Source organism: Salmo salar, chromosome 18 (assembly GCF_965601325.2).
Source record: "Salmo salar chromosome 18, fSalSal1, whole genome shotgun sequence".
Taxonomy (NCBI): Eukaryota; Metazoa; Chordata; class Actinopteri; order Salmoniformes; family Salmonidae; genus Salmo; species Salmo salar.
The window spans coordinates 68,488,400-68,511,964 of record NC_138308.1 but is presented as its reverse complement, the minus strand read 5'-3'; the positions used below and the strand labels follow the sequence as shown (position 1 = coordinate 68,511,964).

Sequence of the window (23,565 nt, the reverse complement as noted above, 5' to 3'; positions counted from 1 at the left end):
ACGCTGCACCTTGGTCTCATTCATATGATGACCGTGACAGTCCCTCTCTCTCTCTCATTCTACCTTTCTCTCTCTCCCTTTCTCTCTTCCCCCCTCTCTCCCTCCCTCCCTAAACCCCTCCTTCTTTCCAGAGCCTGATACAGGATCTGACCAGAGGCCAAAGAGATGGATAACTAATGGGAGAGCGTGAACCATAGGTTTCCGTCTGGTGAAATATAGCGTGCCCCCCCCCCCTCCCCCGGGCTTGTGACCTAGCTATGTAGACTGAACTATTGTACTATTTCAGCATTTACCCACACTGGTGTTTTTGAGGATATGTGATGAACTTCCTTGTGAGTTTAGCAGTTGACAGATCTGGCCTCAAGTTACATTATATCAAATCACACCCCACAGGTAAATTGTGGTCCCCTATATCGAGTACTCTAGGCCCTGCACTCTAGGTCCTGCGATAGATTAGCGTCCTGTCCAGGGATTGTACTTGTACATCAAGCTGCCTCACGATACAGAAACAGGAGGTAAGCTCCTGCTCCTATGAACTACTTACTTACATGTATATCGCATAGATGATCCACAAATGTAGACACAGAGCTTGAACTTTCCTCCCTGATCAGGGTATGTCAAATGGGAGGTCACTCCCATTCATTGAATCACATGGCTCATTCATCACAAAACCCACTGATATTGACAACTACTTTAATGACTTTTTCATTGGCAAGATAAGCGCACTTGGGAATGACATGCCAGCAACAAAGGCTGACACTACACATCCAAGTATATCAGACCAAATTATGAAAGACAAGAATTGTACTTTTGAATTACATAAAGTCAGTGTCGAAGAGGTGAAACAATTATTGTTGTCTATCAACAATGACAAGCCACCGGGGTCTGGCAATGTGGATGGAAAATTACTGAGGATAATAGCGGACGATATTGCCACTCTTATTTTGTCTTCAATTTAATCCTACTAGAAAGTGTGTGGCCTCAGGCTTGGAGGGAAGCTAAAGTCATTCTGCTATCCAAGAATAGCAAAGCCCCCTTTACTGGCTCAAATAGCTGACCAATCAGCCTGTTACCAACCCATAGTAAACTTCTGGAAAAAATTGTGTTTGACCAGATACAACGTTATTTCACAGTAAACAAATTGACAAAAGACCTTCAGCACGCTTATAGGGAAGGACACTCAACACGCACAGCACTTACACAAATGACTGATGATTGGCTGAGAGAAATTGATGATAAAATGATTGTGGGGGCTGTCTTGTTAGACTTCAGTGCAGCTTTTGACATGATCAATCATAGTTTGCTGCTGGAAAAACATATGTCTTATGGTTTACACCCCATGCTATAATGTGGATAAAGAGTTCCTTGTCTAACAGAACCAAGAGGGTGTTCTTTAATGGAAGCCTCTCAAACATAATCCAGATAGAATCAGGAATTCCCCAGGGTAGCTGTTTAGACCCCTTACTTTTTTCAATCTTTACTAATGACATGCCACTGGCTTTGAGTAAAGCAGTGTGTCTAGGTCTGCGGATGACTCAACACTATACACGTCAGCTACTACAGCAACTGAAATGACTGCAACACTTAACAAAGAGCTGCAGTTCATTTCGGAATGGGTAGCAAGGAGTTCTTAAAATTTCCAAAACTAAAAGCATTGTATTTGGGACAAATCATTCACTAAACCCTAAACCTCAACTAAATCTCGTAATGAATAATGTGGAAATTGAGCAAGTTGCGGCGACTAAACTGCTTGGAGTAACCATGAACTGTCATGTTCAAAACATATTGATACAACAGTCGCTAAGATGAGAAGTCTGTCCATAGTAAAGCGCTGCTCTGCCTTAACATCTCTATCAACAAGGCAGGTCCTACAGGCCCTAGTTCTGTTGCACCTTGACTATTGTTCAGTAGTGTGGTCAGGTGCCACAAAGAGGGGGAGAAGGCCCTTAAAAGTACACGGGAGAGCTAACATTAATGACATGCATGTCAGTCTCTCATGGCTCAAAGTGGAAGAGAGTTTGACTTCATCACTATTTGTTTTTGTAAGAGGTGTTGACAAGCTGAATGTACCGAGCTGTCTGTTTAAAACACAGCTCGGACACCCATGCATACCCCACAAGCCACCAGAGGTCTCTTCACAGTCCCCAAGTCCAGACTATGGGAGCTGCACAATACTACATAGAGCCATGACTACACCAGGTAACTGATGCAAGCAGTAGAATCAGATAAAAAAGAAAACTGGTAAAAATACACCTGATGGAACAATGGGGACTGTGAACGGACACACACAAAGGTACAGACACATGCATATGCACACATTGTGATATTGTGGTATTAAACATGTTGTATTGTAGATATGTAGTGGTGTAATAATGTTATATGATGTACTGTTTTATATGTAATGTAAGTGCTTTAATATGTTTGGACCCCAGGAAGAGTAGCTGCTGCAAATACAAATACTCTACCACGTCTTCCATGGACCTTAGTCCATATATCTCAGCCTGTCTGTCTCCCCTCCCTATGGCTCATTCATCTTTAATGAGCTCAGATTGGGGCCTTAATGGACTGCCCCCTCACACACACACCCACACATCCAACCACCCCCTGCAGACAGGAACAGATGCATTATTTAAACCCTAGGAAAAAGCCCCCTAACAAACTAACTGGCTCCCCACTGAGACCATGCAATGGCCAGGTCTCCATCTGAGCCAGATGGTAAATCTAAGGAGGGATGGAGGGACGGGCGGAGAGTGATAGGCGTAGAGGCTTGATTATTGTTTAACTACCGGACTATAGTCGCCCTAGACCAGCCTGCCTGCCTGTCCGCTCGATCCAATTGGCTGCGGACATTAGGGCCTCTGACCGGGCACAATGGCAACACCAGCTGGGGCCTGGAGTGTAGTTGGTTGAGTTGTCAGCAGCGGGAGAGAAGGAAGAGATGGGGAGGAGGAGGAGAGGGATATCCTAAGGGCTTAGGGATATGTGTAAAACAGTGCAGAGGAGGAAGCTATGTCAATCCCAGTCGTTTACATTTGGAAAGGCTTCCACGACTTTTGCATTTACAGAGAGAGAAAAGGAGAGAGACAGAGGCAGGACGTTGCTGAAAGAGGGCGAACGAGAAACAAATTTAACAGAGTTAAGAGAGGGAGAAAAGAGACTGCGTTCATAGTGTATCGTTAAGAGCTTAAAGGGTATTAGGTGATTTTCCTCCAAATAATCTGATGAGCTCGTCACCCTTTCAGAAGAAACTTCCTGTCTGTGAATAGGAAAAGATTAGGATGTGCTTGTATGTCTGTGTCTGCGTGTGTGACCGTAATATGTTGTCCAACTAGTAGGGCTGGCACAATTACCGTATAATTGTGGAACCGACAATTATGGATGAAGATCGTCATGAAAATAAAATAACCGTCATGTGCATTTTAAGGAAGAAAGAAGTGTGTGTGTGTGTGTGTGTGTGTGTGTGTGTGTGTGTGTGTGTGTGTGTGTGTGTGTGCAACGAACAGCTGACTGAAGACTGGGACAGCCGGCAATTCGTGCGTTTGTGTCAGTTTCTGCAGTTACATCGACTCTTCAAACAATCAAGGTGTTGTAGCAAAGGTGGTTGCCTAGACAACGCCCCCCTTCCTGCAGCAGCAGCACATGCAGTAAGGAGCGGAGAACAGGAGAAAATGTGCAAAAAGAAAACAAAAGATGCTATTCAAACAATATAACCATCATCCAAAATTCCATGACTGTCACAGCCTACCAACTAGTGAATAGCAAATAGAGGGTAGGGCATGTTATGTATTGGATTCCCTCTGAAGTTTGCACTCTAGAAATAGAAGACATGGAAGGTACACTCTTAGCACCTTTTTTTAAATCTAGAAATGGTTCTTCTGATGTTTTATTTAATATCACTGCTACATCCGTATGGTTCCAATATACATGGGCTAGATTGATCGAATGCCCCATTTATGGCTGTCTCTGGGTCTGCTCGTGACGTGTGAGTGAAATTTACCATGGTAATGGAGGCAAAAGAGAGTGATGGGAGAGAGAGAACCCTTTAGAAAACCCTTTAACCCTAGGAGCACCCTTTAAAGAACCTTTTTGGTTCCAGGTAGAACCCTTTTGGGTTCCATGTAGGACCCTTTCCACAGAGGGTTCTACATGGAACCGAAAAGGGTTCTACGTGGAACCAAAAAGGGTTCTCCCTGGAACCAAAAGGGATTCTCCAATTTGGACAGCCAAAGAACCCTTTTGGAACCCTTTTTTTAATAGAGTAGCTTAAACCTCCAAGGTTTGACTCTGTAGCACAATTTCTCTTCACTCTCAAAGGTAAACACAACTAAACAGACCACAGTTGAGATAAACGACTATGTTCTCTTTCCGCTTGAGCTGAAAACACAAACAAACATTCAGGCCGACAGTAGATCATGCTCTATCAGATGGGATATAAGCCACTAATAGGCTAGTACTCTGGGTTTTCACTGCTGCAATTCAAACGTCTATATTTCACTCAATCTCTCTCATGCTGTTTCATTTGACAAATATTTTTTTTAAAGGCATGTAAAATGCTTGTTAGTGTTTTGCCCCCAGCTTTTCTTTTACATTCTGGTTTGAATCTAAACTGGTTATAAAGTTACAGTCTTTCCCCCTCAAGACCAGCTGTGGTGTGTGTTTGAGTCTGTTTTGTGCATTGGCCTGCGTGAGTGTTGCAAAGACCTCTTAACCTCTCTGTTGCTCTGGGGTTACTGTCAAATACTTCTCTGATGTTTTATTTAATGTCACTGCTACATCCGTATGGTTCCAATACACATGGGCTAGATTGATCGAATGCCCCGCTTATGGTTGTCTCTGGGTCTGCCTGTGACGTGTGAGTGAAATCTACCATGGTAATGGATGGAAAAGAGAGGGATGGGGAGAGAGAGAGAGTGAGAGGAGATGTCATGGATTTGACTACTTCCTTTTCGTTGGGCCAATTTCACTAGTTTGGAACGTTGTGGCTGGTTATTGCCGAAGATGTACAGTAGGTATAGGGGGTTCATGCACAAACATACGCACGCACGCACACACACACACACACTCAAGGGAAGACATGCACTCACGCCTAGATGTATCTTTGTCAGTGAGAAGTCAGACAGTCCCCATAGTCTTGTGTCATCAAAACTCTACAGCCAAACAAAAATGCTCTCTTTTGTTGCTGCTATTACACCACAGCAAGTTGGGCTGACACGAACCGCACCGACTCTCATTCTTGACCTAGTTTTCCTCTTTCTTTTGGTTTCTGTAAAGGCATTGAGGCCTTTTTCAGTAAAGGCTCCTATACAGAGTCAGTGCAGATACAGAGCTTTCGGAAACTATTCAGACTCTTTGACTTTTTCCACATTTTGGTATGTTACAGCCTTATTCTAAAAAAGATTAAATTGTTTTTTTCCCCTCATCAATGTTTTATTTATTTTTATTTAAACTAGGCAAGTCGGTTAAGAACAAATTCTTATTTACAATGAATGCCAAACCCGGACGACGCTGTGCGCGCCATATGGGACTCCCAATCACGGCCGGATGTGATACAGCCTGGATTCAATCCAGGGACTGTAGTGACGCCTCTTGCACTGAGATGCAGTGCCTTAGACTGCTGCGTCACTCGGGGGTGGTGGTATACGCAATAGTCCATAATGACAAATCACAAACGGGTTTGTAGATGTTTTAGATAATTTATTAAAAATAAACAACGTATATCACATTTACATAAGTATTCAGAACCTTTATTCAGTTCTTTGTTAAAGCAACTTTGGCAGTGATTACAGCCTCAAGTCTTCTTGGGTCTGACGCTGCAAGCTTGGCACACCTGTATTTGAGGACCCATTTTGCTATGCAGTTCCTCTCAAGCTCTGTCAGGTTGGATGGGGAGCGTCGCTGCACAGCTATTCTCAGGTCTCTCCAGAGATGTTCGGTCGGGTTCAAGTCCGGGCTTTGGCTGGGCCCCTCAAGGACATTCAGAGACTTGTCCCAAAGCCACTCCTGTGTTGTCTTGGCTGTGTGCTTAGCATCATTGTCCTGTTGGAAGGTGAACCTTCACCCCAGTCTGAGGTCCTGAGCACTCTGGAGCAGGTTTTCATCAAGGATCTCTCTGTACTTTGCTCAGTTCATCTTTCCCTCTCCTGACTAGTCTCCCAGTCCCTGCCGCTGAAAAACATCCCCACAGCATGATGCTGCCACCTCCATGCTTCACTGTAGGGATGGTGCAAGGTTTCCTCCAGATGTGACACTAGGCATTCAGGCTAAAGAGTTCAATCTTGGTTTCATCAGACCAGAGAATCTTGTTTCTCATGGTCTGAGAGTCTTTAGGTGCCTTTTGGCAAACTCCAAGCGGGCTGTCATGTGCCTTTTACTGAGGAGTGGCTTCCGTTTGGCCACTCTATCATAAAGGCCTGATTGGTGGCGTGCTGCAGAGATGGTTGTCATTCTGGAAGGATCTCCCATCTCCACAGAGGACCAAGACCCTTCTCCCCAAATTGGTCAGTTTGGCTGGCCTGCCAGCTCTAGGAAGAGTCTTGGTGGTTCCAAACTTCTTCTATTTAAGAATGATGGAGGCCATTGTGTTCTTGTGGACCTTCAATGCTGCAGAAATGTGTTGGTACCCCTCACCAGATCTGTGCCTCGACACAAGCTCTACGGACAATTCCTTCGACCGCATTGCTTGGTTGTTGCTCTGACATGCACTGTCAACTGTGGGACCTTTATATAGACAGGTGTGTGCCTTTCCAAATCATGTCCAATGAATTGAATTTACCACAGGTGAACTCCAGTCAAGTTGTAGAAACATCTCAAGGATGATCAATTTGAAACGGCATGCATCTGAGCTCAATTTCGAGTCTCATAGCAAAGGGTCTGAATACTTATTTAAATAAGGTATTTTGTAAAAAAAATAATAATCTGAAAACCTGTTTTTGATTTGTCATTATGGGGTATTGTGTGTAGATTTAGAATAAAGCTGTGACATAACAAAATGTGGAAAAAGTCAAGGGGTCTGAAAACTTTCCGATGGCACTGTATGTTGTTGTTCTCTGAGCTAGGCATAGCAGATCTGGAGGTATCAAATGGTGCTTTTCAATCAAAGGAATTATAATATACCTCCACTCCGGTAATAGAGACAGGCCTTAAAGGGGCTATTGCCTGCGATGATAATGCTTCTTCTAGACCTGAAGCCACATTATGGTTTTCTCTAGTCTAGCTGCTGACGCATTATGCCAATACGTTTATATTGGCTTGATGTCACTGTCATACACACACACACTTCCTGGCATGGAATGTGACGCTACGGGCGCGTCTGCATGGTGTGTGTGTATGCATGTGTGTGTGACATAGGGACCGAGAATCACTTTTCGTAAATGAACGGACCTACTAACCTGCCACAATCAGCATGACCTGATTCCAAGAGGCTTTTGAGGAGATTATTTGTAATTTTTTTCATGCATTTCTGAGCGGTTACAACAGTAAAAAGGGTTTAATTGGAGCCTGTTGGTCATACTGTATTAACTCGATGTGAATCCTCTGTACAGTGTGGCCGTATGGACAGACGAACAGAGATGGGGTTACATATCATTGGATCACACACACACACACACACACACACACACACACACACACACACACACACACAACAATGCATGCACACAAACACACACATGCGTGCACACACAGACAGGCACAGACACATACACACTCAGGCCGCACACATATGCACAAACACACACGCATCTCAATCCATCCGCTGTCCCCCCAGCCTATATGCAAAATGCCACACGGAAATTATGGATCAAACATTACTCAGTTTATTGCTTAAAAAAAAAGAAAAACATTTCAATATGGGCAACGGGCATCACTATCTTGATTGGATGGATCTCCTGACATCACAAGGGATCCGTTCGTGGTGGTACATTATGTAGATTGAGGGTCTCTCCTAATATCTAATCCTGTCTACCCCCAAGCCACCCCCCCCTCTCAGTCAATCAGTCAGTCAGGCCCATATGGGGAACAAGCATAGGCCCAGACCTCCAGATGAACACAGACTGATTCCTCTCCTGGTCTGCTCTGCTCCAGGATTTAGTCTGGGGGGGAAAAAACTCCTGCTTTGATCCCGACTAGTATTACAGTGCCAGCTAGCAGATGGTTTGGAATCCGGAGGAATTCCTACAAATCCTTATCCCACATTACGGGTTGTATTGTTGAAAAGATTACTATGTTGGATGGGAAAAAAGAACACCTTGGTACTGTACAGTATTTGTTGTGAGAACGCTATCTCCCCTAAACCTTTGCCAACATATGTTTTACTACTACTGTAGTGCCCTCCAGATTACATAAGATTAGTTGGGCCAAAAAGGAAGTTAATGAAATTGAGTTCTTGCCCTGTGTATTTGATCATCTGTGGCCTTGAGTTTTGCACTCCCTGTGGACCAGTGGTGTAAAGTACTTAAGTAAAAATACTTTAAAGTACAACATAAGTTGTTTTTTGGGGTATTTATATTTTTGCCAACTTTTATTTCACTACATTCCTAAAGAAAATAATGTACTTTTTACTCCATACAGTTTCCCTGACACCCAAAAGTACTCATTACATTTTGACAGGAAAATGGTCGAATTCACACACTTATCAAGAGGTCATCCCTACTGCCTCTGATCTGGTGGACTCACTAAACAAATCAAATCACAAAACACAAATGCTTTGTTTGTAAATTATGTCTGAGTGTTGGTGTGTGCCCCTGGCTATCCGTCAATACAAAAAGAAAGAAAATTGTGCCGTTTGCTTAATATAAGGTATTTGAAATGGTTTATACTTTTACTTTTTGATACTTAAGTACATTTTAGCAATTCCATTTACTTTTGATACTTAAGTATATTTAAAACCAAATGCTTTTAGACTTTTACTCAAGTAGTATTTAACTGGGGGACTTTCACTTTTACTTGAGTCATTTTCTATTAAGATATCTTTACTTTTACTCAAGTATGACAATTGAGATACCACTCTTCCTCTGATAAAACAAATTCCACACAATCAAAGCCAACAACTTCAAAAGGACCTCCGGGACTCTTTTTCATAACGCCTGTTCAAGGCAATAGAACGTTCCGCGCTGACTCTGAATCTGACATTATAAAGTCAATGTGGGTCGCCATGTTGTGTGGATACGACCTCATAGCACAGTGGCCAATCTTTACTGCTCTCAGATGGCCCCCCCTGTGTGTAACTGGAGCCTGTGTAGGGAAGCAATCACTCCAGCACCTCCAGGGGGCCTAAACGCTTCATTAGAGGAGTGTTTGTTTAACGCCGCCCCTACCAAGAGGCCTAAACCCCCATCCCCCGTTAGCCACCGCTCCTCATGCCCGGTAAACCCCCTCCTTCCCGACTCCCTCCTGAGGCCCTGGTCTCCAACCTCTTGCGACCGCCGGTTCAGGGAGCGAGAGGGTGGGTCGTGCACCGAGAGGTCGGCAGGTTGACTGCTGTTTTGACAGGCGTGCCTGGAATACCATAGGAGTGGTCCCTTTCTAAGGCTAGGGGTTAACACACAAAGTCAACATGGGCTGGGTCCTGACTGCTCTTTCCACACACACACACACACACACACACACGCGCAATCACACGCGAGATTAAGCAGGCACGCACACACTCTATATCGTTTCTCCTCCTCCAATCTCACACACACATACACACACACACACTGTCGTCCTTAATGCATTTGCTTCAATTGACGCCTCCAGTCAGGGCGTCAGGTCTTTGTCCACATCTCTGACCCGTTAGCCCATTGACACAGCTGGAGAGGCTCAGCTTTGGGGGAGTTGGCTATCCCAGAGCGCACTGCTGGGGCTGCCGGCACGCCTGTCCTGACCTCTATCAACCGGGCCCACGGCCCAGTTTCATCACCGCAGGCTGACCCACCTCTGAGACAAACACCCTCTCTCTCGCTCTTCATTTTTGTATTTCTCTCCTCCTGTCGCTCTCATCCACACTTGTTCTCTCCCCCCACATTCTTTCTTTACTCACTTTCACGTTCTCTTTCTCTCCCTCTCTATCGTTCACACTCTTTCTCCTACTTTCCCTCTATTTTTCTCTCTCCCATCACTCATTTTCTCTCCTTCACTCTATTTCTCTTAATCTCTCTTCTTTCCCCTTTTCCCCCAAAGTGTCATGGCATCATATTGCAGATGACAGACTGTTTGTGAGGGTTAGTGTGACCCAGAATATCTGGTTTCCTACCACTCTATAGACCATTGACGTCCAGTCTCTCAACAGTGCTACTGACTCGGGACAAGGCCAGCGTTGTGCTACAACCCCCAGCTCTGTGTGCTTAATTCAATAAGGCAATCTGGGGGAGAGAAGGTTACTTGTGTCACGACTGTTTTGCGTAGAGCCTAGCATGTGTTTTGAGACATGTGACTCTGGCTAATTGGCTACGTAGCCCACACAACTCGAACCCACCAACACACACACGCACGGACAAACATACACATCATTTTCCATGGGGCAAGCCAAAGAGGAATTGTTTTCATGAATTAAGGTTTAAGTCGATTATCTTGATTCTACGGAGGGGATGATATAGTGTGATATAAAGAGATGGAGCAGCACCCTGTGTTATGAGATAGGGGACTAATATATTTTAATGTCAGTGACATGACAGTTTCATGGCTACAGTGCATGCAGCAGTGGTGTGTGTGTATCTCTATTAGATTAGATCTCAGTCATGCGGCCAAGCACTGACGTCAACGCTGACTTTCACAAAAGCCCAGATCAGCCAAGAAAGAGTTGACGCAAGAGATACAATCTCAGCATGTGTGTACATACATGTTTAGTTTTAGTTTATTAGGATGCCCATTAGCTACTGCATATGCAGCAGCTACTCTTCCTGGGGTCCACATAAAACATACAAATACATGACAAAGTACAGAACAGTTATAGACAAGGACATTACATAAGAAAATATATACATTTTATTTTTTTAATTAAAAAAAACTGTTTTCGCTTTGTCACTATGGGGTATTGAGGAAAACATTTAATTTAATCAATTTTAGAATAAGGCTGTAACGTAATAAAATGTGGAAAAAGTGAAATGGTCTGAATACTTTCTGAATGTATGTCTGTTTTTAAGTGTATGCAAATCGATTATACAAGTGGTTAGGCATTTTCAACGCACAAATGTTTCTTTTAAAAGACTAGAAGAGAAGTAGTCCATTTCTCCTGAACCTTCAACCATGAAGGACTATCATGCATGTTGTTGATGTTAGTTCTGTGTGTGAAGTTAAGGGCAAGGCGTGCTGCGTTGCTATGAACCTGCTGTAGAATTACTAGGTTCTTTCTTTGCTGCACCTGACCGTATTACCGGGCAGTAATCAAGATGGGACAAGATCAGCGCCTGAACAACTAGTACAGTTGATTGTTGTGTCAAAAACACCGAATTTACATTTTATAACCGACATACCTCCCCCTATCTTCACAAAAACTTTGTCAACATGACTTGACCATGATAACTGACTATCCAATGTTACTTCTGGGAGGGGGGAGGGGAAGCCATTTCCTAGTGACAGCCTTTGTACTGGCTGCCAGTAGGACCTTCAACAGTTAATTTACACAATCGAGAAAAGTATCAGGTATTTCACCCAAATACATTTACGTTTGTTCTATGTCAAATTCCATTTTTCCAATGTTAGATCTTATTTTTCCCAGTAAGTTTCGATTGCGGGGCCAGGACCAAGAGATATGAGAGTGATCCACCCTTGATAGCCCAACAAGGGTGTTGGGAGTCAGTCTGTTTTGATTTCAGTTTAGGTGTTATGAAGAAGCATATAACATTCTTCCAACAGAATTCTCTCCAAGACCTTGAGTTGGTAGAGCTACGTTGAGTCTCATAAGTTCAACAATGTTTCATCATTTATTTCAATGTTACGTTCCTCCTCCAATTTCTGTTTAATATAGTTTGTAGAATGTTTATTTGATAGAATACCCAAGTAAAGATTTGAAATAGTTTTTTTTTTGTTACTCCCCAAGTTCTATACGTTAGTGAATACTTGGATCCATTTTTGAGGTGCTCAAGGGTCAATCACTTATCTCCCTTAAAAAATAGTGTCGAACTTGTAGGTATCTGTAAAAATCTTGTTTATCCAAGCCATGTTTTTTACTTTGGTCCTGGAAGTTCTCCAGGTGCCCATTCTTTATAATTGTACATAACGATGTGATGCCTTTTGCGGCCAATGTTTAAATCTGCTATCCTGAATTGCAGGGATGAGGCTGGGGTCGTATGCGGGCCAACTCAGCAGTTTGAACTCTCTGTCTAAATTAATTTGCTTAACTAGCCTAAACCATGTCTTCAGAGAGAAATTAATCCACAGATTTGTCTATTGTATATTTCTATGACCATGACCTTATTACCCAAAATTGGCTGTATGGGTATAGTAGTCTCGATGTCTTTTAATTTGGATTCGTATTCTGAATTGCACCAACACACCAGAGGTCTCAATTGGGCTGACACAAAATAACAATTTAGGTTTAGTAAGGCCATACGCCCACAGTTTTTTTTGGGTAATTGTAATGTTGTACAGTATATCTAATTCTTGGTCTCTTACAGTTCCAGATAAACCTTGATATCCGTTTATCCCATTCCCTAAACAGTTTAGGTGGGATTTCTATGGCAGAGATTGGAACAAATACAGTAACCTCGGCAGGATGTTCACTTTGATTGTTACAATTCTACTGTGGTTTATCATTATTGATGGATGACAAAGGTTTTTCCACCTCTTCCACACACAAATTCAAAACAGCAATCCTTCTCTTTCATTATTAGATATTCATTGTGCAAATATGATGATTCATTGTTTAGTGTTGTCATTTCACTTCTCAGTTTGTCCACGTTACCAGTGAAATAGGCATTGAAATGATTGGCTATATCAAAAGGTTTTGTTATAAATGACCCATCAACTTCAATGAAGGGTGGAGATTAATTGTGTATTCTAACCACAATATCATTTAAGGTGCTCCAAAGTATTTTCCATTGTTTTGTATGCCATTTATCTTGTTTTGGTAATATCATTTTTTTCATATTTTTTGGTCACAAAATGTCTAAATGTACAGTATGTCAACCAATCAGTTGAGCAGCCTGACTTGTTTGCCACCTTTTTTGCATTATTTCTTTGAACCATACCATTTTTCAATTCAACATCGATCCAGGGGGCTCTAACAGTTCTCACAGTTTGTTTCTTAAGAGGCGCATGCATGTCAACAATTGGCAATAATATTTGTACAAATACTCCAAGTGCTGCCTCTGGATTCACCTCCATATAAACATCAGATCAACATACATGTTTTACATCTTCAACAAAAGAGTTCTGAGAGAACATTTTCTATGATCTGTCATCAATAACTGTAGGCCCTGCCTTTGGTACTTTGGCTTTCCTTGTTATTGACTCAATGTTATGGTCACTAGTACTACAGCCAATGGGAACTGATATTGCTTTGGACCAAAGCTCTGCAGCGTTAGTGAAGATATGATCTATACCAGTGGATGTCACAGATCCAACACTATTTGAATACACTGTACTTGGTTGGTTGAGTGATAACCTGGGTCAATGAACAGTACCAGTCAAACGTTTGGACACACCTACTCATTCAAGGGTTTTTCTTAATTTTTACTATTTTCTACATTGTAGAATAATAGTGAAGACATCAAAACTATGAAATAACACATGGAATCATGTAAACTCAGCAAAAAAAGAAACGTCCTTTCACTGTCAACTGCATTTATTTTCAGCAAACTTAACGTGTAAATATTTGTATGAACATAACAAGATTCAACAACTGTGACATAAACTGAACAAGTTCCACAGACATGTAACTAACAGAAATGGAATAATGTGTCCCTGAACAAAGGGGGGGTCAAAATCAAAAGTAACAGTCAGTATCTGGTGTGGCCACCAGCTGCATTAAATACTGCAGTGCGTCCCCTCCTCATGGACTTCACCAGATTTGCCAGTTCTTGCTGTGATATGTTACCCCACTCTTCCACCAAGGCACCTGCAAGTTCCGGGACATTTCTGGGGGGAATGGCCCTAGCCCTCACCATCCGATCCAACAGGTCCCAGACATGCTCAATGGGATTGAGATCCGGGTTCTTCGCTGGCCATGGCAGAACACTGACATTCCTGTCTTGCAGGAAATCACGCACAGAACGAGCAGAATGGCTGGTGGCATTGTCATGCTGGAGGGTCATGCCAGGATGAGCCTGCAGGAAGGGTACCACATGAGGGAGGAAGATGTCTTCCCTGTAACGCACAGCGTTGAGATTGCCTACAATGACAACAAGCTCAGTCCAATGATGCTGTGACACACTGCACCAGACCATGACGGACCCTCCACCTCCAAATCGATCCCGCTCCAGAGTACAGGCCTCGGTGTAACGCTCATTCCTTCGACAATAAATGCAAATCCGACCATCACCCCTGGTGAGACAAAACCGCGACTCTTCAGTGAAGAGCACTTTTTGCCAGTCCTGTCTGGTCCAGCGACGGTGGGTTTGTGCCCATAGGCAACGTTGTTGCTGGTGATGTCTGGTGAGGACCTGCCTTACAACAGGCCTACAAGCCCTCAGTCCAGCCTCGCTCAGCCTATTGCGGACAGTCTGAGCACTGATGGAAGGATTGTGCGTTCCTGGTGTAACTCGGGCAGTTGTTGTTGCCATCCTGTACCTGTCCTGCAGGTGTGACATTCGGATGTACCGATCCTGTGCAGGTGTTGTTATACATGGTCTGCCACTGTGAGGACGATCAGCTGTCCGTCCTGTCTCCCTGTAGCGCTGTCTTAGGCATCTCACAGTACGGACATTGCAATTTATTGCCCTGGCCACATCTGCAGTCCTCATGCCTGCTTGCAGCATGCCTAAGGCACGTTCACACAGATGAGCAGGGACCCTGGGCATCTTTCTTTTGGTGTTTTTCAGAGTCAGTAGAAAGGCCTCTTTTAGTGTTCTAAGTTTTCATAACTGTGACCTTAATTGCCTACCGTCTGTAAGCTGTTAGTGTCTTAACGACCATTCCACAGATACATGTTCATTAATTGTTTACGGTTCATTGAACAAGCATGGGAAACAGTGTTTAAACCCTTTACAATGAAGATCTGTGAGGTTATTTTGATTTTTATCGAATTATCTTTGAAAGACAGGGTCCTGAAAAAGGGACGTTTAGTTTAGTAACGTAAAAAGTGTTAAACAAATCAAAATATATTTTGGGTTCTTCAAAGTAGCCACCCTTTGCCTTGATGACAGCTTTGCACACACTTGGTGTTCTCTCAACCAGCTTCTCCTGGAATGGTTTTCCAACAGTCTTGAAAGAGTTCCCACATATGCTGAGCACTTAATGGCTCCTTTTCCTTCACTCTGCAGGCCAACTCATCCCAAGCCATCTCAATTGAGTTGAGGTCGGGTGATTGTGGAGGCCAGGTCATCTGATGCAGCACTACATCACTCTCCTTCTTGATCAAATAGCCCTTACATAGACTGGAGATGTGTTGGGTCATTGTCCTATTGAAAAACAAATGATAAGCGCAAACCAGATGGGATGGCGTATTGCCGCAGAATGCTGTGGTAGCCATGCTGGTTAAGTGTGCCTTGAATTCTAAATAAGCCACAGACAGTGTCACCAGCAAAGCACCATCACACCACCTCCTCCATGCTTCATGGTGGGAACCACACATGCAGAGGTCATCCTTTCACCTACTCTGTGTCTCACAAAGACACGGTGGTTGGAACCAAAAATCAAAAAATGTCCATTGCTTGTGTTTCTTTGCCAAAGCAAGTTTCTTCTTCTTATTGTTCTTTTAGTAGTGGTTTCTTTGCAGCAATTCGACCTTGAAGGCCTGATTCACAAAGTCTCCTCTGAACAGTTGATGTTGAAATGTTTCTGTTACTTGAACTCTGAAGCATTTATTTGAGCTGCAATTTATGAGGCTGGTAACTCTAATGAACTTATCCTCTGCAGCAGAGGGAACTCTGGGTCTTCCTTTCCTGTGGCGGTACTCATGAGAGTCAGTTTCATCATAGCGCTTGATGGTTTTTGCGACTGCACTTGAAGAAACTTTCAAAGTTCTTGAAATGTTCTGGATTGACTGACCTTCATGTCTTAACGTAATGACGGACTGTTGTTTCTCTTTACTAATTTGAGCTGTTCTTGCCATAATATGGACTTGGTCTTTCACCAAGTAGGGCTAACTTCTGTATACCACCCCTAACTTGTCACAACACAACTGATTTGGCTCAAATGCACTAAGAAGGAAAGAAATTCCACAAATTAACTTTTAACAAGGTACACCTGTTAATTGAAATGGATTCCAGGTGACTACCTCATGAACCAGACCATTTCCGGAGACCTTCTCCCCTACCTCACCTCGCTCATCAACGCATCCTTGACCGCTGGCTACGTCCCTTCCGTCTTCAAGAGAGCGAGAGTTGCACCCCTTCTGAAAAAACCTACACTCGATCCCTCCGATGTCAACAACTACAGGCCAGTATCCCTTCTTTCCTTTCTCTCCAAAACTCTTGAACGCGCCGTGCTTGGCCAGCTCTCTTGCTATCTCTCTCAGAATGACCTTCTTGATCCTAATCAGTCAGGTTTCAAGACTGGGCATTCAACTGAGACTGCTCTTCTCTGTGTCACGGAGGCTCTCCGCACTGCTAAAGCTAACTCTCTCTCCTCTGCTCTCATCCTTCTAGACCTATCTGCTGCCTTTGATACCGTGAACCATCAGATCCTCCTCTCCACCCTCTCCGAGCTGGGCATCTCTGGCACCGCGCACGCTTGGATTGCGTCCTACCTGACAGGTCGCTCCTACCAGGTGGCGTGGCGAGAATCTGTCTCCGCACCACGTGCTCTCACCACTGGTGTCCCCCAGGGCTCTGTTCTTGGCCCACTCCTATTCTCGCTATACACCAAGTCACTTGGCTCTGTCATATCCTCACATGGTCTCTCATATCATTGCTATGCAGATGACACACAATTAATCTTCTCCTTTCCCCCTTCTGACAACCAGGTGGCGAATCGCATCTCTGCATGTCTGGCAGACATATCAGTGTGGATGACGGATCACCACCTCAAGCTGAACCTCGGCAAGACGGAGCTGCTCTTCCTCCCGGGGAAGGACTGCCCGTTCCATGATCTCGCCATCACGGTTGACAACTCCCTTGTGTCCTCCTCCCAGAGTGCTAAGAGCCTTGGCGTGACCCTGGACAACACCCTGTCGTTCTCCACCAACATCAAGGCGGTGACCCGATCCTGTAGGTTCATGCTCTACAACATTCGCAGAGTACGACCCTGCCTCACACAGGAAGCGGCGCAGGTCCTAATCCAGGCACTTGTCATCTCCCGTCTGGATTACTGCAACTCGCTGTTGGCTGGGCTCCCTGCCTGTGCCATTAAACCCCTACAACTCATCCAGAACGCCGCAGCCCGTCTGGTGTTCAACCTTCCCAAGTTCTCTCACGTCACCCCGCTCCTCCGCTCTCTCCACTGGCTTCCAGTCGAAGCTCGCATCCGCTACAAGACCATGGTGCTTGCCTACGGAGCTGTGAGGGGAACGGCACCTCCGTACCTTCAGGCTCTGATCAGGCCCTACACCCAAACAAGGGCACTCCGTTCATCCACCTCTGGCCTGCTCGCCTCCCTACCTCTGAGGAAGCACAGTTCCCGCTCAGCCCAGTCAAAACTGTTCGCTGCTCTGGCACCCCAATGGTGGAACAAGCTCCCTCACGACGCCAGGACAGCGGAGTCAATCACCACCTTCCGGAGACACCTGAAACCCCACCTCTTCAAGGAATACCTGGGATAGGATAAGGTAATCCTTCTAACCCCCCCCCCCTTAAAAGATTTAGATGCACTATTGTAAAGTGGTTGTTCCACTGGATATTATAGGTGAATGCACCAATTTGTAAGTCGCTCTGGATAAGAGCGTCTGCTAAATGACTAAAATGTAAATGTAAAAAATGAGAGAATGCCAAGAGTGGGCAAATCTGTCATCAAGGCAAAAGGTTGGCTACTTTGAAGAATCTCAAATCTAAAATACACTTTTTTTGGTTACTACATGATTTCATATGTGTTATTTCATAGTTTTGATGTCTTCACTATTTTTCTACAATGTAGAAAATAGTAAAAATAAAGAAAAACCCTTGAATGAGAAGGTGTGTCCAAACTTTTGACTGGTACTGTGTGTGCACACTTGAGGGTGTGCAGTCAAACAAGGTTGAAGGTTCACACCTTGCATGGTCACACTATAGCTCATATCGTTTCTAACACACACATGCACACACACCTCCAATTGGCCCATCCGTTGCACCACATCTTTAACACTATAATCAGTGCAATCAGGCCATTTGTTTACCACCCTAAAGCTCAGTTTCCTCCCTGAAGCAACATTTGTGGTTTTATTTCACACTACCTAAAGTCTGCTCTCAACTCAAGAAGCACTCCTCCCACTATTGCAATTAACCCACGGTGGGTGCATCTGGACTGCATACCATAATACCCTGCGTACCATAATGAACACTAGCTGTAAGGAATGCCATCTAGGGTCTACTAGGGCCTTAAAAATACTCTACATTATTGACAACCTGTGTCTTGCTGTGTTTTTGTTTTCGCTTGACTGTTTGTTGGAAAATAAAAATGAGATGAAAATCCACAGGGCTTCTTGTTGAGGATTTTACCACGTTGTTTTGACAGCCCTGCCCAAAGAAATCAGCTCCTACCCCAAAATGTGTGTGGTCCTTTTCTGACAATTTTTACCAAACCCAAACCTCTAATCTACTAACATACAGTAGAAGTGAAGGTTAGGTCGGTTTGTTTTTGCATAGCTAGGCACACACCCTCAAGTGTTTAGTTTATAGTCCAGAAAAGCCTTAATTACATATGATTTCGTTTCAATGTGTCAATTTACACATGGTAAAACTTTTCAGTTCTGAACCAGCGTTTCTAGGCTACAGTCTACCTAAACTATGCAATACAGCAGACCTTGTTTTGTTGAGTCTGAGTTGGGTGAGGTATTATACAGTATCCCTGTATTTCAACTTGAGCCCCACTCTCACATCTGTCATTGGCTGGCTGTTGTTCTCCCCTCTGGACACAAAACCGTGTGACGGATGCAGTGAGAGACGCGGACGGTCCTTAATGACCTACTATTACCATAAACTGCCGATTTTCCCCATCCCTAGGGGCGAGCCAGCCTGAGTTCAATAACCCATCTGCCGCTGAGGAAAAGGGGGAGAACTCCGAACTGGGCTAGCCCTGCCTGCCTGATGTTTTTACATTTTCTTCCCTTCGTTAACTGCACACTGGAATACGAGCCCGAGAGAGAGAGCTGGGCGGAGAGAAAAGGGGTCGCGTCTCACCTTTCAGCAAAGATAGAGAGGGGGAGATATTAGAAAAGTTCAGTCTGCCCTCGGCGCGCTTGCTTGCAAGGCACGACTAGCCCTCTCTTTATTGGCCGCCTGTCAGCACCGTAACAGACTGCAGATGCAAGCATTCAAACAAGATCCGCTCCGTTTCTGAGCTGAGCAGACCATGCAGGCACAGGCAGTTTGAGTAGGTTTTGAAAGAGGGAGGAGGACGGAAGGAAGGAAGCAAAGAGGGAAAAGCCGGAGAAAAGTTTGTAAGGAGACTCGTGACGGAGACGTTGCCGGTTGGTCGTAAAGCGCACGGTGAAGAAAGCCTGTTCAGAGCTGGTATCGCGGGGCAAATCTATCCTCAAAGAAACAGACAAGGGTCCGTCGTTGGCCGCTGACCCGCGGAGAGAGGGATTTTTATTGATATTCGACAGCTGCCGGGCACTCGCCTGCTTCTGTTTGCTGGGATTTAGATGCGTTGGGAAGCCACCATGCGGAGCGATCCCATTTTGTTCGCTTCCAGGGGTGAGTGTATTCAAACGTCAGCATGCGCTTTTGGTTCACGGCTTCAACAGCTGGCCACTGTAAATATTGATATGTATCTGACACATCCATTTGCAATCTCCCCTTGAGAGCTGCTGGTTTAAAACGAAACGAGTTCAATAGCCAACACACTTACTGGAAGTGAAAATATAATTATATATAATTCATTGATGATGCATTAGACTAGGCCTGTTATTGTATAATAACAATGTAACCGTTATATCCTAATAATAAACAATGCATTGTTGCAAATCATTATCACCCCGCATTGTAAATTGTCATTGCCGCTTTGCTATAATGAAAACTCATTAAATGAATTATTCTGTGTGCAGTTATAATAATAGTTCCCCTCATAACAGAGAGAGCGAGAGGTTTGCCGCGAGCTGGAGCCTGGAAAGATTGCTGGCCACCCCTGGCTCCTGACAGTGTCATTAGGGTCGTGGTTTTGTTGTCCATGGAATTATGCGTCGCGACTAGAGTAGCTAGTTGCAACCTGAGCCCTCCCCGCCCTCTCCCCTTTCTGACCCCGGGCAACACTGATGAATAGCAGCCCTCTCAGCGTCCAGGCAGTCCCGCATGATAATCACTGGATTGTGCCCTCGCTGGGCGCAGCTGCCGCCCGCTGGCGCGGGACGAGGTGAGCAGTGACCGCTTCTTTCCAGGGGAGCGCACTTGGAGCTGCTACAGTATACTGTGCATGAGTTTTACGAGCTCATTGATTTGGGTGGTTTACTTTTGTTGCCGTACCACCAATTCAATCAGGGCATCATAGTTTATAATATATCATAACAGTCATGGAACGCTTTTGTTTATGTTCCAATGTTATTCTAAATTAGATTTTGGTCTCCGGTAAGGTTTAATCTTTACAAATTAAGCAATTTTTCGATGATATTACTTACACAAATGATCGTGGTGGTGTCACTCAACTCATCCGTTACATAGGCCCACATACCTAAGGTCAACCTGGAGGTAATGTAAGATTTTCCCTGAGGTCAACAACATAGTCGTGGTATGACAACACCAAGTGGCTCCATATGTCTTTGTTTCTCTGCAGGAGACCGTGTCCCTACAATAACAAAACCTGGCTCCTCTGCTACCCTCCTACCCTCCTCTATCCTCGGGTTGGCAGCTGCGTGGTATCAGGTAGCTTGGCAATTTATCGCAGCTTAACGTTTGGTAGGGTCACCGACAGACATCCATTGTGTCGTAATGCTGTAATCTCATCTCCACGCCACATGAGAATGTGGGAAGTGTGTTTTGGCTCAAGGGCTGGGACATGGAGAGGGTGTTTTTAAGTTTTGCCTTGTGATCAGCCTATCCACAAGTGGGGGGTACTAGCAGCAGGCAAACTTGGCAGTTGGAAAGAAATCACTTTCTCTCCCTGTTTCTAAAACTCTTACGTGGTGCCATTTTGGGGGCAATATGAATGGAGTGTTAATGTGTTTATTATCGTAGTTTCCCCTCGGTCGGAAACCCTCAGACGATGTGGCTTTAATTGGCACCGCGTTGGGTGCCTGTGATGTGGCCATGGTGTCAGCAATTTGGCCCCCTTCGTTCGTTGGCCCATTTGGTTCTGTTTTAGCGAATGGGGAGTCCCCCTCTCTTTTAGAACCCCACTCAGCACCCCAATGATGATGGATTTTTAAAGGCTTTCTTGTGTCAAAAGATAAACGGGACCCCCTTTCAATGGCAGGAAAACCCGATCCAAAGAGGAGGAGAAGAGAGAGGAAGAAAAATGAGTTCATAATCCCCCCTTATCAAAGTCAATCTGTCAGTGAACTGGCATGCAGGCACAGAGACTTTAATTCCAACCCTAATTGGAGACCCCTGGCCACCTCCATTCCTGTCAATAGCCTTATGCACATTGGAAAACCATCGTGATGAAGAGCCATATGTAGACTTATATAAGACTTGTGTCATACAGTGTGACTGTCATGCATTGTGACTGTCATATGGTGTGGCTATCATATAGTTTGACTGTGCCTTTATCCAACACAAATCCAAAGCCTTTTGACTTGATACAATTGCATGTGGACAGATTACGAAAAACATAAATCGGTAAACCACGATTAGGCTCGATGTAACATTGGTTTTGCAGGGCCATCTGATTTAATTTCCGAATGCATGCAGCATTGGCAATCATAAATAACTACTCTTGCTTTCTTTGGCAATATCCTCAGGGCAATAACCGAAGTTGTTGATCATCTCTGATTATCTCTTAGCCTGATATAAAAGGCTTAGCATCTATAAGAGGATGAGGTGGTTAGCTAGTTTATCTGTCTGGGGTGAAGATATACATTTGGTCCGGATAGAACCAACACCATCGCGAGAGGGTTTTGGTGGGGTCTGGCATTGCCAAATTGGGGGGGGGGCAAGAGTAGCTCTTGAGAAAAACACCAACAACATGACTGAAAATGGAACTGATGGAAGAAAGGGTGGAAAGGGGGTTGTGGTCTGTGCTGGGTGGAGTCTAATGGGAATAGATGCTTTTAAATACTGTCTGGTTAGGAGCTGTCAATCAAAGTGGAGCGGTTTCCCTTTGAGCGTCACACCAGTTAACTTGGCTTTAGGCCAACACATGGATGGCTCTAGCTTTACCACAAACTTGAAGTATGGCATGGGAGCCTAAATGCTCATCTCATCAACCTCCTTCTGACTCGGATAGACTACATCAGCCACGCTATCTTCTTTCGACTTTCTTTCTTTCTTTCTTTCTTGGTTGAATGCAAATGGCCGGTGACATAACTACAGTCCAGGTTGGGATGGGATGCCATCCCCTGGCACCACCAAGTCTCCTCAGGCCCTCCATTCCTCCAAGAAAGATGAGTCCAACTCGAGATCCAGAGCCTCTAACCACCATCCTCTCCTGTTCTCTTTTCTTCCCTCCATCCCCTCTCAGTGGTGCGCTTTCACATTGAGTGCTCTGTAATTATCCCCTTACACAGATACTGGAGGAGCTTCACTCTTTCTCTCACGCTCTCTCGCTCTCTCTCTCTCCCTCCCTCCCTCTCCATTCCATCCTACCCTCTCTCTCTCTCCCTCTCCCCTGCCTCTCTTTCGCTCTATGAACTACGGACTCTGGTTCCCTTCTCTCAGATGAGGGGTAGGTTTTGAGGTCCAGATCAGTCCGACTCAGATGTTTGTGGTTTGGCACATCTGCTTGTAAAACCACCTGTGTAAGTGATAGAGATGATATAGTCCACCGTGATGTTCCCTTGGCATTCCCCGTGGAACCCAGAGCCCTGGTAATTACAGACCAGGATAGCGAGTGCTTGTCTCTCGTCATAAGCTAATGCAGCCACTGATCTCATCATCTTACAGTACATGGGTTGGGTTCTCAGGGGAAAGGACCCAGAAGCATGAGTGTTCTATTGAAGGTTTATTAAACGCTCATTGCGTTTCTATGACCGTGATTTGATATGATATTCACCCTTTTGATTGGGGTGATCGTGGCCTGCAGGCCGACTCTTGTCTTCACGGAGTTTAGAGGATTATTAAGGTAGAAATATGACGTACAGAACTGGCACGATTCCCTACTCTAAATGACAGAGAATCATGTATGTTCTACACATCACATTTCTATCTGACTTGCTGTGTAATCTACGGAAAGAGTCCCAGGTTAGCTTTTCTGGGTCAAACA

The 23,565-nt window shown here is 44.5% G+C and overlaps 1 protein-coding gene across 3 annotated transcripts in view; it reads left to right on the top strand.

The window, feature by feature from the left end:
- The window catches only part of LOC106577495 (actin filament-associated protein 1), a 117,773-nt gene that overhangs the window by 38,874 nt on the left and 55,334 nt on the right, over nucleotides 1-23,565 (top strand). Inside the window, exon 1 of one of the 3 annotated variants that reach the window (XM_045701281.2) lies at nucleotides 19,318-19,907. The exons of the other annotated variants lie outside the window; for them this stretch is intronic. Coding sequence (XP_045557237.1) covers nucleotides 19,856-19,907 — 52 coding nt within the window. The 5' untranslated portion in view covers nucleotides 19,318-19,855. Of the gene's footprint in view, nucleotides 1-19,317; nucleotides 19,908-23,565 lie in introns of those variants that run through there. 3 annotated transcript variants of the gene reach the window in all.